This window comes from Choloepus didactylus, chromosome 1 (assembly GCF_015220235.1).
Source record: "Choloepus didactylus isolate mChoDid1 chromosome 1, mChoDid1.pri, whole genome shotgun sequence".
NCBI classification, from domain to species: Eukaryota; Metazoa; Chordata; class Mammalia; order Pilosa; family Megalonychidae; genus Choloepus; species Choloepus didactylus.
Window position 1 is genome coordinate 203,445,227 of NC_051307.1, and position 12,433 is coordinate 203,457,659.

Sequence of the window (12,433 nt, forward strand, 5' to 3'; positions counted from 1 at the left end):
CATGCCTTGAATTTTATAGAAGGAGCAACTGAGGTCCAGAGAGTGTCGGGCATCTGTACAAAGCCGCGCGACAACCTGGGAACGGAGTCAAGATTCGAACCTAGGTCTCCGGGGTCGGAGTTCCGGCTCTCTGCTCCAAATTCTAAAAAGTATGCCCCAATACCGATTCGGAGCGAGGGGTCCTAGAACGGCCTTAGGTTCCGGCCGCCACCCGAACCCTGTTCGGCTCTCCGCCAGGTCCCTCCCGGACACTGGGTCCTGCACTAACACTGGCCCCGCCTAAATGCTTTGCTAGACCACGCCCCTGGGCATCAGGCCCTACCCCCGGACCCCGGGCCAGATCGTGATACGCCCCAGTTCGCCGCTGGCTATTGACCTCCTTCCTCACCCCGCCGCGGCCCTATTCCTGAAGGCTTACGCTAGCGGTCACCGCGGGCTGGAGACAAATCCCGGCGGTAACCTTCAGGAAAAGCTTCCAGGCCCCTGGGGAGTAACCCCACACATGTCCTCTCTTTTCCTCCGGTATGTTTGCGGGTGTAGTGGGCGTGGCGTTCCTAGCCTCCCCCACTGTTCGCCAGCAGGGATGTCCCAGTTAGAACCCGGCGTCCCTAGGAACCCTGGAGCCGGGCCATGAGGTCCACCCGAGCCCTTCATCAGCTGCGCCGACCCCGGAAGCAGCGCGTCGGAGAGCCCTCACTGCGAGGCATGCACATCCGGGAGCCCGGGCCGGGGCAGTTTCTCCAGACCGGCGGGCGGTGTGGATTGTAGGTGGGGATCCGGGTGCAGGTGGCCGGACTGTAGCGTCTTCGAGGTCTGGTCGCCCCTATCGCTCCTTTGTGCAGATGGGTATACAGGCCCGACGAGGAGACACTCTCTCCTCGGCCACTAACAATGCTGCGCGCAGCTGGGAGGAGCGGGGGAGCGCGGGGACCGCGCCTTTGATTTAAGGCCTCGGCTTCTCCCGGGGCAGCGCTCAGATGGACAGAGCCGCCTCTGGAATGTGGCAGGCTCTGATTCGTGTCCTGCCTGGGGTAGTGCCTAGCTGGATGACCTTGGGCAAGTCGCTTCCGCTCTCTGAGCCTCGGTTCCTTCCCCTGAAACGGGGGTTGCTTATCTCTTGACTCAGCAGGCGCTCAATAAACACTAGTCTGAACTTGGTCTGTCTGGAAGGAAAGAGAATCACTGATTTTGAACTTTCAGTTAAATTTGTTTGCGGCTATTTAAATATAAAATTAACACAAATTGTCATGTTTTTAGCTGGTAATTTATGCTGACTTCTGGGATGATGGGTTAAATTGGGGGGGAGGGGAGTTTCAGTATACAAATTAATGACGGTACATGCAAAATGTCTGAAGCACAGCTCCCAAGCAAAAGCAATCTCTCTCCTGTAATGTTAGTTAGGAGAATGTAACATCTAGTCTTTGCTGTGTGCTGGGCTGGCTCCCAGGCCCTTGACATTCATTGTTTAATGCCCTGCTCGCCATTGGGTTGATGTTATTCTTTCCATTTAAGGATGAGGAAATGGAAATTCAGATATAATTACTTGCCCAAGGTCACATACTCTGGGTCAATCACAGATCCATCAAACTCTAAAACCTATGCCCTAACCCACCAGCAGCCCCATTTATTAGCAGGGACTAAGCTATGGGTTCAACTCACTTCATCTCAAAACAGGAAGAATACATAATTGGCCAAGAAAAGAAGAATCAAACAGGTGAGTGAGGATCTATAACGGAATCAAGGAGATAACAGAGCAAGAGCATCCCCCTCTCAGGCAGTGAGTGGAAAGCAAGCCCCAGGCCATCTTAGAGCAGGATGGCAGATTCACACATGGGCTTAGCTACTCTCCTGGGTCTCTCCCCGTCCTCCAGGGTGGCAGCCACATCTGAAGATTGGAGCTCTGTTGGGGAGCTGGAACCTCTAACCAACCCATCTCTACGCGACTGGGGCTGAGGACCACCTTCATTTCCCACTTCAGCTGTGGACTTCATAAGGGAGACTCAGGGATCTGGGAGTTCTCAGGGAATCCTTTCCCTGAGACATGGAACTTTGGAGCCGAATGCTGTGGACTCTCCTGTCTGGCCCGGGGAGGAGGGGAGGCATTCAGGGCAGGGCCTTCAGCTCATGGCCACCCCATCCACCCCCGGCTGAGCTAGTAAGTGCCACAGAGCTGGTCCGCCACTGGACAGCTATCTTCGAGGAGCGGGGCATCCCCGAGGCCCAGGAATCCAGTGAGTACATCATTGCTCATGTCCTTGGAGCCAAAACAGTTAAGTGCAATGGTGTCAGGAGGGTGGGTGGGGAGGAAGAAGGGCAGAGGGAGAACCCTGGGGAGCAGACATTTAGGCTTTTCTACCTTGCTGAGAACTGGGCTTCCAGCTACCACTACCCACCCACCCCTCTGCTTGGCTGAGATCAGTGGGATTTTTCTGAAGGAATGCCTTGGGCAGATATTTATTCATTCACCCAACAAACTATTTTGGCACTTGGTGTGTCCTGGGCACTAGGGGTTCAGGAGTGACCAAGGGTCGCAGGCATTGTCCACATGAGTCGGAGCCTCCAGGCCCAGCAAGCTAGCCACTCACATCTTCTGTGGGGTTAGTTTCAGAGCCTGAAACCGGCACTTTGGACTCAGCCCCTGAACGCTGGGCAGCTACAGTGCATCCAGGAGCTGAATAGCCGACGATTGCAGAGGTGAGCCCCCGTGGCCAGGCCTGTGGGCTTCATGAAGGAAGAGGTTTAGCCTTCCCCACCCCCACCAAGTCCATGGGCTGGTCGGCAGAAAGTGTGCAAGGACTGGGTAGGTGTCAGGGTGGGGGAGTGCCAAGACGGGGGCCAGAGTGAATGGGAAGTGGGGCAGGAGGGAAGGCCTTGGTTGGGAGTCCAAGGGCACAGGAGACATGGCCCTGCCTGACACTTCACTCCGAGCGGTGTCCCTCAACCCAGGTGTGATCCTGCCAGGGCTGGCTCTGGCACTGACAACCACCTGGATGTCCCCTCTGCAGGATGCCCATACAGTACATCCTTGGGGAGTGGGACTTCCAGGGGCTCAGTCTGAAGATGGCACCCCCAGTGTTCATCCCTCGGCCAGAGACAGAGGTGGGTGGCCCACCAGGGCAAAGAAGGATGGGGATGAGGATGGGGTTCAGAACACGTGTCTTGCCTCAGACTTCCTCCAGGGGGCACTGGTGCCCCATGACTGCAGTCCTCAGGGGCAGTTCCTTTCCATACACGCAGGGTTGGTGGGACCTTGTGGGCAGAACATTCCTGCTGGCCCCCTTGATTGTCTTCTCATCCTAAGCCACTGTCCCCTTTCCCTGGGCTGGCGGTGTCCCTGGGACCTGTCCCATCACGGGGCCTGGCTGAAGGGGTTGGGGAGGGTGTGAAGGGGCCCACAGCTCATCCAACCCACGGGAAAAAGACACCTTTCGGCAGCTCTTCAATATGTGTGAACAAAATGGAGAGGGCTCTAGGTGTGACCTTTGGCAGGACACTGTCCCCTTTGGGACAGGTAATGAGAGGATTGGGCCTCAGGGCAGGGAATCTGACTTGGTGGTCCTCTCAGGTCTACCGTCTAGTCAGGTAATTGCTTGTGTCTGTCTCTCAAATTATTAGGACTGGAGGTGTATGAAGCAGGCATGCCGTCCCTTGGCGAGGCCCCCTGATCCTGGGAGGGATGCTTTCCATGGCTCTTCTAGGGCTTCCCCCTGACCTTATAGGAACCAGAGAGAGCAGACCAAGTGGGTGAGGCTGGGTAGGGACTGGGCACACAGGCCAGAGGGCAGCAGGTTCTGAGAAGGGGTGTTTCTGGAAAGGCACCCAGGCACAAACATTCCTGGGAAAGGTCAGGTCTTCCACCTTCCATCCGGGGAGCTGGAGCTCCTCCTTTTTCTCCCATCCTCTGTCTTCCAGCTAGGAGATTCTCTGCCTTTTCTTGTCCCCACATCATGTAGGTAGGGGGCCAGGTCCTCTCCCCACTGCCCAGTGTCAAGGATGGGAATCGGAGGCTTCACTGGAGTCACAGGGCTTCCAGGTGGGTTAGTATGGGGGCAGTACCCAGACTTTCAGACTCCCAGGTCGGGGCCCCACAGCTCACATGGAACTGCCCCAGTTGGGATTGGCATGGGCTGGGTTGGTGTACAGAGACCCAAGGCAGGAAGCCACCCTGTGGCTCCCCCAAACATAAAAAGGGTCAGGGTGTGGGAGGGCAGCCACCATGGTGCCCTTCAGGTCCCCTCAGAGCTGACCTGGCAACAACCATATGTTCTGGGATTCTGAACGTTAGGTGTGGACTTCTGGCGCCCATGTGGCCTCCCCTTTCCTGGGCCAGCAGAGCAATCCCCCTACATGGGAGGGGGTTGCGGTTAGGAGGCTGGGTCATCACCTCACTGTACAGACATTTCTTAGAACTTGCCATGTTCACAACAATGTGAAGCCACATCGAGGGATGCCTTACCAAGAACTCAAGAGGACGTGGCCTGTGGCAGAGAGTGGGGAAAGTGGGTGCAGGGGAGGGATCACAGCCCCTGCGTTCTTTCCATCCATTGAAGGGAGGTTTCTGATGATGGGTGCAGAAGTCTGAAATGCAAAGTTGTAGGTGGTGTGTGGGCAGGGTGAGCTGGGTTTTCCCTGGGCGTGGGAAGGTGTCTCCATCCCCAGTCTGACATGTGTGCTGTGGGAAACCCAGGCGTGGGGGTGTGGGCTGTTCCTGCCCAGCCTGGTACAGTGATGCTCTGTGGGGTGTGGGAAGCACAGTGCCTGTATGTGAATGGCACTTTCCTGGGGCTGCCCCGCCAGGGACACAATCCTAACAGAGGAAGTTCCCTGCACTGAGGTCCTGCTGAGGCCTTAGGCCAACGTCTTGAGGAGGTGTAGAGTCCAGTGTTGGGGTGGTGGCTCCAGGCAGTGCCAACAGCAGCCTGCTTTCTGCCTCCTTCCTGCTTTTCCTGTCCACCCCCCCCCCACCCGGTTCTTGGGTTCTTTCCATGTTCACCTAGAGGAGGTGACCTGGGCCTGTGCCACCAGCTTCAGGCCTGAGGGATACTCTTCACTGGGTAGGGAAGAGAATTTCTGGACTTAATGGGGGTAGTCTCCATCTCCACCCCCACCCCCAGGTGGTCCCACAACCAAGATGAGCCTCCTGGGATGTGGAGTGCAAGGAAGGGGTGAGGAGCCACTGGAGGCAGTGGGGGCCCAGTCTCTCAGCTTTACACCCTGCCTGGGGTGGCCAGTCACATCTGTTGTGTCTTTCTGAGGTCAGGGGTGTCTCCGTGAGGTGGTGGCCAGTGTGGCTGGCTGAGGGGTCATTCTCCAGCCAGGGTAGGTATGTTTGTGGCCAGGAAACTGAGAGAAGCTCACACCCCTGACAAGCCCCAGCCACCCTGCTGGCCTCTTGGCACGTGGCCTTACCACTGAGACCGCAGGCTCTCTGCCGCAGCCCCAGTCTGCCCACTCATTGTCATTCCCAGCCTTGTTTGCCCAGCTTACCATGAGCACCCCAGTGGTATGGCAAGAGCTGGCACAGGACCGGTGGGAGTAAGTGAGTGGAAGCCCTCTCCTGGCAGAGCCAGTCTCTCTCTGCCACAGGCAGTAGCTGGTTTGGAACAGGGAGAATTGGACCTATTGGCCAAATTCTGCCTTCCTTGGACTTGCTACCCTTGGGATGGATGAGCTTTGCTCCTGGGTTGGGGTTCCTGTCAGGAAGAGATATTTTTTGGAACTTAGCACTGAGAGTTTATGTGGACATTGGGTCTGAGTGATCTGGGGCCCTCTGCTCCATTGGGGCCTGGCTGGTGGCATTGGAACCTGGGGGTCTGAAGCTCAAATGGTAGCTTCCCAGGGCCCCTGAGAGCTTGCCCAGCACTTGGGAAGTAGCCAAGAGAACCCTCTGTGGGCCGAACCCTCCCAGTGTGGGACACACTGTAGTGGGTCAGACCCCAGGCCTTCCCTTTTTGGAGCCTTTGGCCTGGTAGGAGAGGTGAACCCCAACCCAGTCCTTAGACCCATGGTGGGGAAAGCCGTGGTAGGGGGAGCCTGGTGAGGGGGTTTCAAGAAAGGCTTTCTGGAGAAGGCTGACTTCTTTTCAGATGGGGGAAGCACCCACTTGCTGACTCCCTAGGTCAGTCCTGCCTGGGAACCGGGAACTCAGATATCTTAAGCTTCTGGGGATCCCCTCCTGCCCTTGTGAAGGGGCCATACTGCCCTTTCCCTGCCCCATGCCTGACCGTTCAAGCCCCGGACTCCATCACAGTGGTGGCCATTGGGGAGCAGCAGTCCTTCCCCTGCCCCCCACCCCCCACTCTGTTGGCTTCCATGCCCAGTCCTGGCAGGTGGCAGATGGGCAAATGAGACTCAAAACCCTTATTTCCAAAGTGAAAGCATCTGAAGATGTCTCCCACACACCTCAACCTTACCCCCACCAATGCCAAGGCTGCACAGTGCAGCCAGGCACCTCCCATTGTGCCTATGCCTGCTCGTGCCATGCTCCATGTGCCCTCTAGTTCTCCCTCCTACCTGCCAGGGGCCTCCTGGCCTCACTCTGGGGCCCTTCCTCTCTCTCCTAAGCTCAGCTCTGTGAAGAAGTCAGGGACATCCTGAGTCCCCAGTTCCACAGGCCAGGCTCCTGGCAGGGTCTTGGCCCCCAGGCCTCAGTTTCCTCATGGACTGGTTAGAGGATCCAATAGGGAAAGCTCTGAGAGCAGGATCTGTGAATAGGAAGTACCCAAGAACTGTCAGTTATGGTTATTGTCATTGCCGTGAGTACAGAATGAGGGGATATCTGTAAAGGGCTTAGCTGGGTTTTATTGAGCACTCAGTATGTACCAGGCATGTACATAGTACCCTACAAATAGTACCCATTTATTACCCACCATACTTCACTGAAGTGGTTTATTCTCAACTATGCTCAACTGTATACATGGGGAAACTGAGGTATGGAGAGGCAGGGGGACCCACGCTGGCCCCAACTGACATGGAGGTCAGTCTGGCTCTGGCTACAGCCCTTACCTTCATACACACAGAGACTAGCCATGCTCAGGCCCCTGTGCCAAGACCTGCAGGCACCAGGTTGGGACTAACTCTGATCTAGACCCCTCTGACCCCTAGGAGCTGGTTGAATGGGTGCTGGAGGAGGCAGCCCAGCAGCCCCATGTGGTGGGAGCCCAGGGTGGGCCACTCATCCTGGAGGTGGGCTGCGGCTCGGGTGCCATCTCCCTCGGCCTGCTGAGCCACTTCCCCCAGGTGAGCCCCTCTGCATCCCTCCACCTCACCCCACCCCAGGAAGATTGTGACTGTTACTCACTGTTCTTCCCACTGACCCCTCACTCTAGAGGTGTCCCTGAAGTGCCAGGAGCATCTGAGGGGAAGCGACTAGAGCGGGGAGGATTGAGCTGCTCCCAGCCTGCTATCCTCACAGCCTCTAAATCCCATTCCCATCTGTCTGGCTAGACCCTGGCCACAGAGTGGGAAAAACTAGGGATATTTCCTTCCTCTCCTGGTAGGCGTTGGGGGGAGGGCTCCGTTCCTCAGGCCCAGGCTCGTGGGGCAATTCTGCTTCCCTTGTGCCCCTCATTTGTTCTTGGGACAGAGCCGAGTCATTGCTGTGGACAAGGAGGAGGCCGCCATCTCTCTGACCCATGAGAACGCTCGGAGGTACGTAGGCCTGGGAAGCAGAGGGCCAGGGTGGGGGAGTCGGACTTTGAGGCCCGATCTCGACCCTTCTCCAGTGATCAATCCTATGGCTGTCTGATTTCTAGTCTCAAGAAGGGGGTGGAGTGGGGGTGGGGTGGGGGGTGGGGTCAGGGCAACCTGTAATGGACCCCACAGGATTATGAATAGATGGTGAGTATCCTATCCTGCTGGTCTAAGGAGGGTTTGATGGCCCTCCCAGCCCTTGTAGCCAAGGAGGAGGTCTGCCCCCCTCCCCATGCTCATGTCCCTTCTTCCCAACTCTCCAGGCTTCGGTTGCAGGACAGGATTCGAATTGTCCACCTCGATGTGACGTTAGGTACCCTCCCCTACCTGTCTTCCTTGAGGTGGGGTCCTGGATCCAGGTGCTGCTGGGTGGGTGAGGTATTAGTGGGGATGGAGGGAGGGCTTCCTCAGCATTCACACGCACACACGCCCAAGGAGGCCTCAGACTAGTCCTTGATGAGGACGGGCAAGATACTGTGACCATATGCCTCTCCTGGGATGACCCGACCCTTGAGGGAACCCTTTAGGGAACCAGCCACATGGTCTTTCTTACTGAATCCCCATAACTAGTGAGTTCAACTAGGACTTGCTTATTGGCAAGAGATAAGCAGAAGTTCAAGAGAAGGCCTTTAGGACCAAAATACTTGAGTCTCCCTGCCTGGTCTAGGAATAAGTGGCTTGGGCATGGCATGATGCAGCCATGACCTTTATAGAGTGTCATCAAGGTTCTAGCTCTAGTTCTGTTTCCACCTGGCAGGTGCCTTGAGCCTCAGGTGCCCCTTCATGGGGTAGGATACACCTGGTGTAGCACCTGGCATAGGATGGGAGTAAATGGAACCATCAGGAATCAGGCTGACTGAGCCAGGCTTGCCCTCTAGGCACTCCCAGTTCATGTTGGCAAAGTGTGGTGAGGCCAGTGAGGCTGTAGAGGAGGAAGGGGCTCCCACTTTGCCCAGGCAAAGTAGGCTTCCTGTAGGTGACACTTAGGCCGAGTCTTGCTTATTGAGGAGGTTTTTTACAAGAAGAAGAGAGGACAAAGCTGCCATGACAGGGCCTGAATGCTCTTGGCCAGGCTTCCAGCTGGGGATCCTGGGCACTAATCTCAAGATTGGCTTATGAGGGGTCCACAGATAGGCCCAAGGCATAGCTTGTGGGGGGTGGGGGGTCCCCAAGGGCCATGCCTTCCCTCCTGATGGGCCAGTTCCCTCTGTGTATCCCCTTCTCTCACCACAGAGGGGAGTTGGGCGCATCTTCTGCCCTGGGGCCCCATGGATCTGATCGTCAGCAACCCTCCGTATGTCTTCCACCAGGACATGGAGCAGCTGGCTCCCGAGATCCACAGGTACTGGGACAGGAGGCCAGGCCTGAGAAGGCCTAGTGGGACATGCCTGCCCTTGAGGACCACACCATGGTGGGGGGAGGGGTGCTGAAGGGGGCAGTAGTGTTGAAAGAGGATGTACTCCAGAGCCTGCAGATCTACCTGGGTTCAGCTTCCTCTTCACCACTTAAGACCATTGGATGGCCACTGGGCCTCAGTTTCCTTCCTGTAAAAGAGGAGTGAGGGAATCTTGCAGGGCCATGGGGAGGACTTTGCAACAACTCTGAAGGTGCTCAGTAGATGGACGCTGTTGTCAGTTTCAATTCTCCACACACATGGAAAGCATATTTTACTGAAGACTGAGGCCCAGAGAGGGAGAGTGCCTTGTCCAAGGTCAAATGTGAGCTTAGTGGGAAAGCTGGGACTGATACCCTATTCCAGATTTTGGACTAAGCCATCCTACTCTCATACCGGCTGAGACCCAGGCATAGCCCAGGACAACTTGGATAGGGCCAGGGTAGTGTGGGTTGGGGTGCTGGCTTTCCCCTTCCAGGCTCCTGGGAGTGGCCGGTGCCAGCTCCAGTCCTTGTGCCACTGTGTCCCCAGACCAAGAACAGGAACAGTTTCTTTGGCATGGGGAGATTCTCATGTTCTGGGGGCTACCAGGTGCTGCCAGGTGATGGGCTTCACCACGTCCATAGGTGGTGGGGGAATATGAGCCACCGTCCATTTGGGGGCCACCTCTGGGTCCTCAGACTTGCTTCTCAGCCCAGAGTATGAGTTACATGGGGTCCCCTTCACGGATGTCTTGCCCAGCTCCTCCACACTTTTCAGGCACCCCCTCTCCCAGGCTCTCACCTTTCACTGTTCTCCCCTTCAGATATGAAGACCCAGTGGCCCTGGATGGAGGGGAGGAGGGCATGGATGTCATTACCCACATCCTGGCCCTGGCGCCCCAGCTCCTGAAGAACTCCGGGTACTGGTGGGGTGGGTGTACTGGGTCTGGCCCAGCAGCCTCCTCCCCTCGCAGTGGGCATGGGGCAAGTCCCGGCAGTCATTCTGTCCCGGCCCTGCCCAGTTGAGCCAACTCAACTTCTCTCTCTCACATAGAAGTATCTTCTTGGAAGTGGAACCAAGGCACCCGGAGCTCGTTGGCAGCTGGCTTGGCAGCCAACCTGACCTCTACCTTGAACTTGTGGCCGTGCGCAGGGACTTCTGTGGGAGGTAAGGCTCTGCCTGTTCTGTACCCGCCACAGCCATGCTGGTCCTTCCACCCAGGCTGTCCTCGCCTGTGTTGCCCACAGTGGCCATGGCCAGAGTACGGTACTGGCTGGGGACAAGAGCACGCTGTTCCCACTCCCTGCTCATTCCCTGGGGCCAAGGCAGTAACAGGCCCCTTGTCCTTACTTTCTCAGGCCCCGGTTCCTTCATGTCCGGAAGTCCCAGGCTGCCCAAGTGCCTGACTGATGCTCCTTCCTGGAATGCTGCCCAGAGGGAGGTTGGTGACACCTTCCAGAATTGCAGGTGCTCACAGTGTTTCCTGTGGCCTGCAATTCCCCATGCTCTGTTTCTAGGAGACTTGAGGGGTAGAAGTGAGAGTGGAGGTGTCCTTTCTGGGCAGCAAAGAACAGGAGCATCCAAAGGCTGGCTCGGGGTTCCCAGTTTGGCTCCATCACAACAGTGTGGCTGAGGACAGGCTGCTCAGTGTCTCTGCTGTTGGAGCTGAGTCCTAGTCCCATCCCCCCTAGAGCTGTTGTGAGAGTGTTGGGAGATATGGCCAGTAAAGTGTCGAGAGACTGATAAATTGTGACCTCGTGTTTTTTTGTAGTTGTGATTTATGGGTCCCCTAATCACCACCACCCCGCCACCCCCACCCTTTCCCCACGTTGGCGGTGCTGGAGGTAAGAGCTCTCTTTTGCCACAGCTGCTGGGGCCGTGGGGGAGCAGCGTGGAGGAAGACACACAGGCACTTGCTGCTGGCCCTAGATGCCTTGGGGCTTGGTGTTGAGCAACTCACTTCCCAGGGTCTACTCAGTCCCCCACTGCCCTGAGCACAGTCCCACACATTTCCCTGGCTCATCTGAGCTTCAGCTCAGGCATGGCTGCCTACTCCCTGCAGGTGTTGGGGCTGAGAGTCCTTGCCACATAGTTCTGGAGTCACGTGTCCACATACACTTAACTAAGAACTTGAGTAGGGCTTCTGTTTACTTTTTTATCCCCAAATAACCCATTTGCCCTGGGTTGGGGCTGGGAAGAATGAAAATCCAAGACAAGAGTGGGCACCAGGTTATAGCCTCCAGCCCAGCTCTGGTCTGTGCAGACTGTGGCCACCAGGAGTTCCAAAGGCCCAGCCCCTTTGTCCCCTGTGACAGGAAACCCCAAGATTGGTGAGTGCCAGTGTGAACCTGCATGAGGGTGGGTCCCAAAGGGCATGACAGACCAGGCTGGCTTCTTTTACCTGTCCTTCTATCCGTGGTGCAGTGGCCAGAGGCAGTGTAGCCTGGTGGGCAGGGTTCCAGAGTTATGTCTTGTAGCAAGGCCTCGAGCAGCTACTTTCCCTTGAGAAGCTGACTCTTTTGGCTCCAAGGCCAGCATGAGATGGCGTCCTCATCAGCCCAATGAAGTGTGCAGGCTGGCATCTGAGTACCCATTCGCCAGGCAGGGATACCAAGGCTCCAAGACTCACAGCCTGCCTGAGATCCCATGTTGGGAGGTGACCAAATGGAGATGGGAAGTTAGGTCCTTGCTTCAGGGGAGTTTGTGTTGCTGGGATCTACCCTGCCTGAGTGACTGCCATGCTATGGCTAGGGGTCACCTTTGCCCAGGCTGCAACTCCCAGAGGTCTGGTGTCCTGCCTTGTGCCCAGCCCCAGCTGCATGGGCCCTGAGCTCCCCCTGGCTTCCTTCAAGCAGGAACCAGGGGCTTTCCCTCATGGCTGCCCCAGAAGGCACCTGGGAGGCACAGCCAGAGCATGACTCCCCACTTCCTGAGCCCTGCTATGCTTTCAGACCTTCATGCCCTTGTCTACCAAGTGCCTCACCAGTATTGCCCCTTTTCCCCTCCTGCCTGTGCCCCTCAGGTCTTGCCATCTTCAGTGGCATCTCAGGCAGCTGCCCTGACTCTCATAGCAGTCTTTTATCCCCTTGTCCTGCAACCTGAGCCATATCTCAGCCAGTGTCAGCTTCCTGACACTCTCACCCTCCTGGTCTCAGACTCATTACTGAGGAAAGGCCTTGGTGAGCATGTAGGTATGAAACCAAGAAAGCGTGATGATGGAGAGTGACTGTGTAGGGACAGCTGGGAAGAGACACTACAGCAGAAAGTGACCAGCAGGAAATGACCCTTTGGGGCACTTCCTTCCCAGAAAACCACAGGGCTCGACTGTGTTGGAAAAGAAGTCTGGGCCAAGTGGACTGGCAGTGT

General features: G+C 56.7%; 1 protein-coding gene across 9 annotated transcripts; it reads left to right on the plus strand.

Annotated features, from left to right (window-relative positions):
• Positions 1-323: 323 nt before the first annotated feature.
• HEMK1 (HemK methyltransferase family member 1) lies at positions 324-10,820 on the plus strand. 9 transcript variants are annotated; one of them, XM_037797051.1, is made up of 12 exons: positions 563-811; positions 1,675-1,714; positions 1,872-2,269; positions 2,603-2,694; positions 3,006-3,099; positions 7,105-7,239; positions 7,586-7,650; positions 7,956-8,005; positions 8,926-9,034; positions 9,891-9,986; positions 10,121-10,234; positions 10,426-10,820. In XM_037797051.1, exons 3-12 carry the CDS (start codon positions 2,042-2,044, stop codon positions 10,475-10,477), a joined length of 1,035 nt encoding a protein of 344 aa, XP_037652979.1. In that variant the 5' UTR covers positions 563-811; positions 1,675-1,714; positions 1,872-2,041; the 3' UTR covers positions 10,478-10,820. The 9 variants fall into 9 exon arrangements, with proteins under 9 accessions (XP_037653009.1, XP_037653028.1, XP_037652979.1 ...); XM_037797062.1 differs by having other exon boundaries at positions 563-768; XM_037797081.1 differs by lacking the exons at positions 563-811; positions 1,675-1,714 and adding an exon at positions 324-522.
• The last annotated feature ends 1,613 nt before the right edge of the window (positions 10,821-12,433 follow it).

Excerpts from the sequence above, each read along its gene's own strand:
- HEMK1 (XM_037797081.1), top strand. The coding sequence starts at position 2,042 with ATGGAACTTTGGAGCCGAATGCTGTGGACTCTCCTGTCTGGCCCGGGG. Across the intron at positions 7,240-7,585 it reads TGCTGAGCCACTTCCCCCAG|AGCCGAGTCATTGCTGTGGA; the intron begins GTGAGCCCCTCT and ends TTCTTGGGACAG. Across the intron at positions 8,006-8,925 it reads CCACCTCGATGTGACGTTAG|AGGGGAGTTGGGCGCATCTT; the intron begins GTACCCTCCCCT and ends CTCTCACCACAG.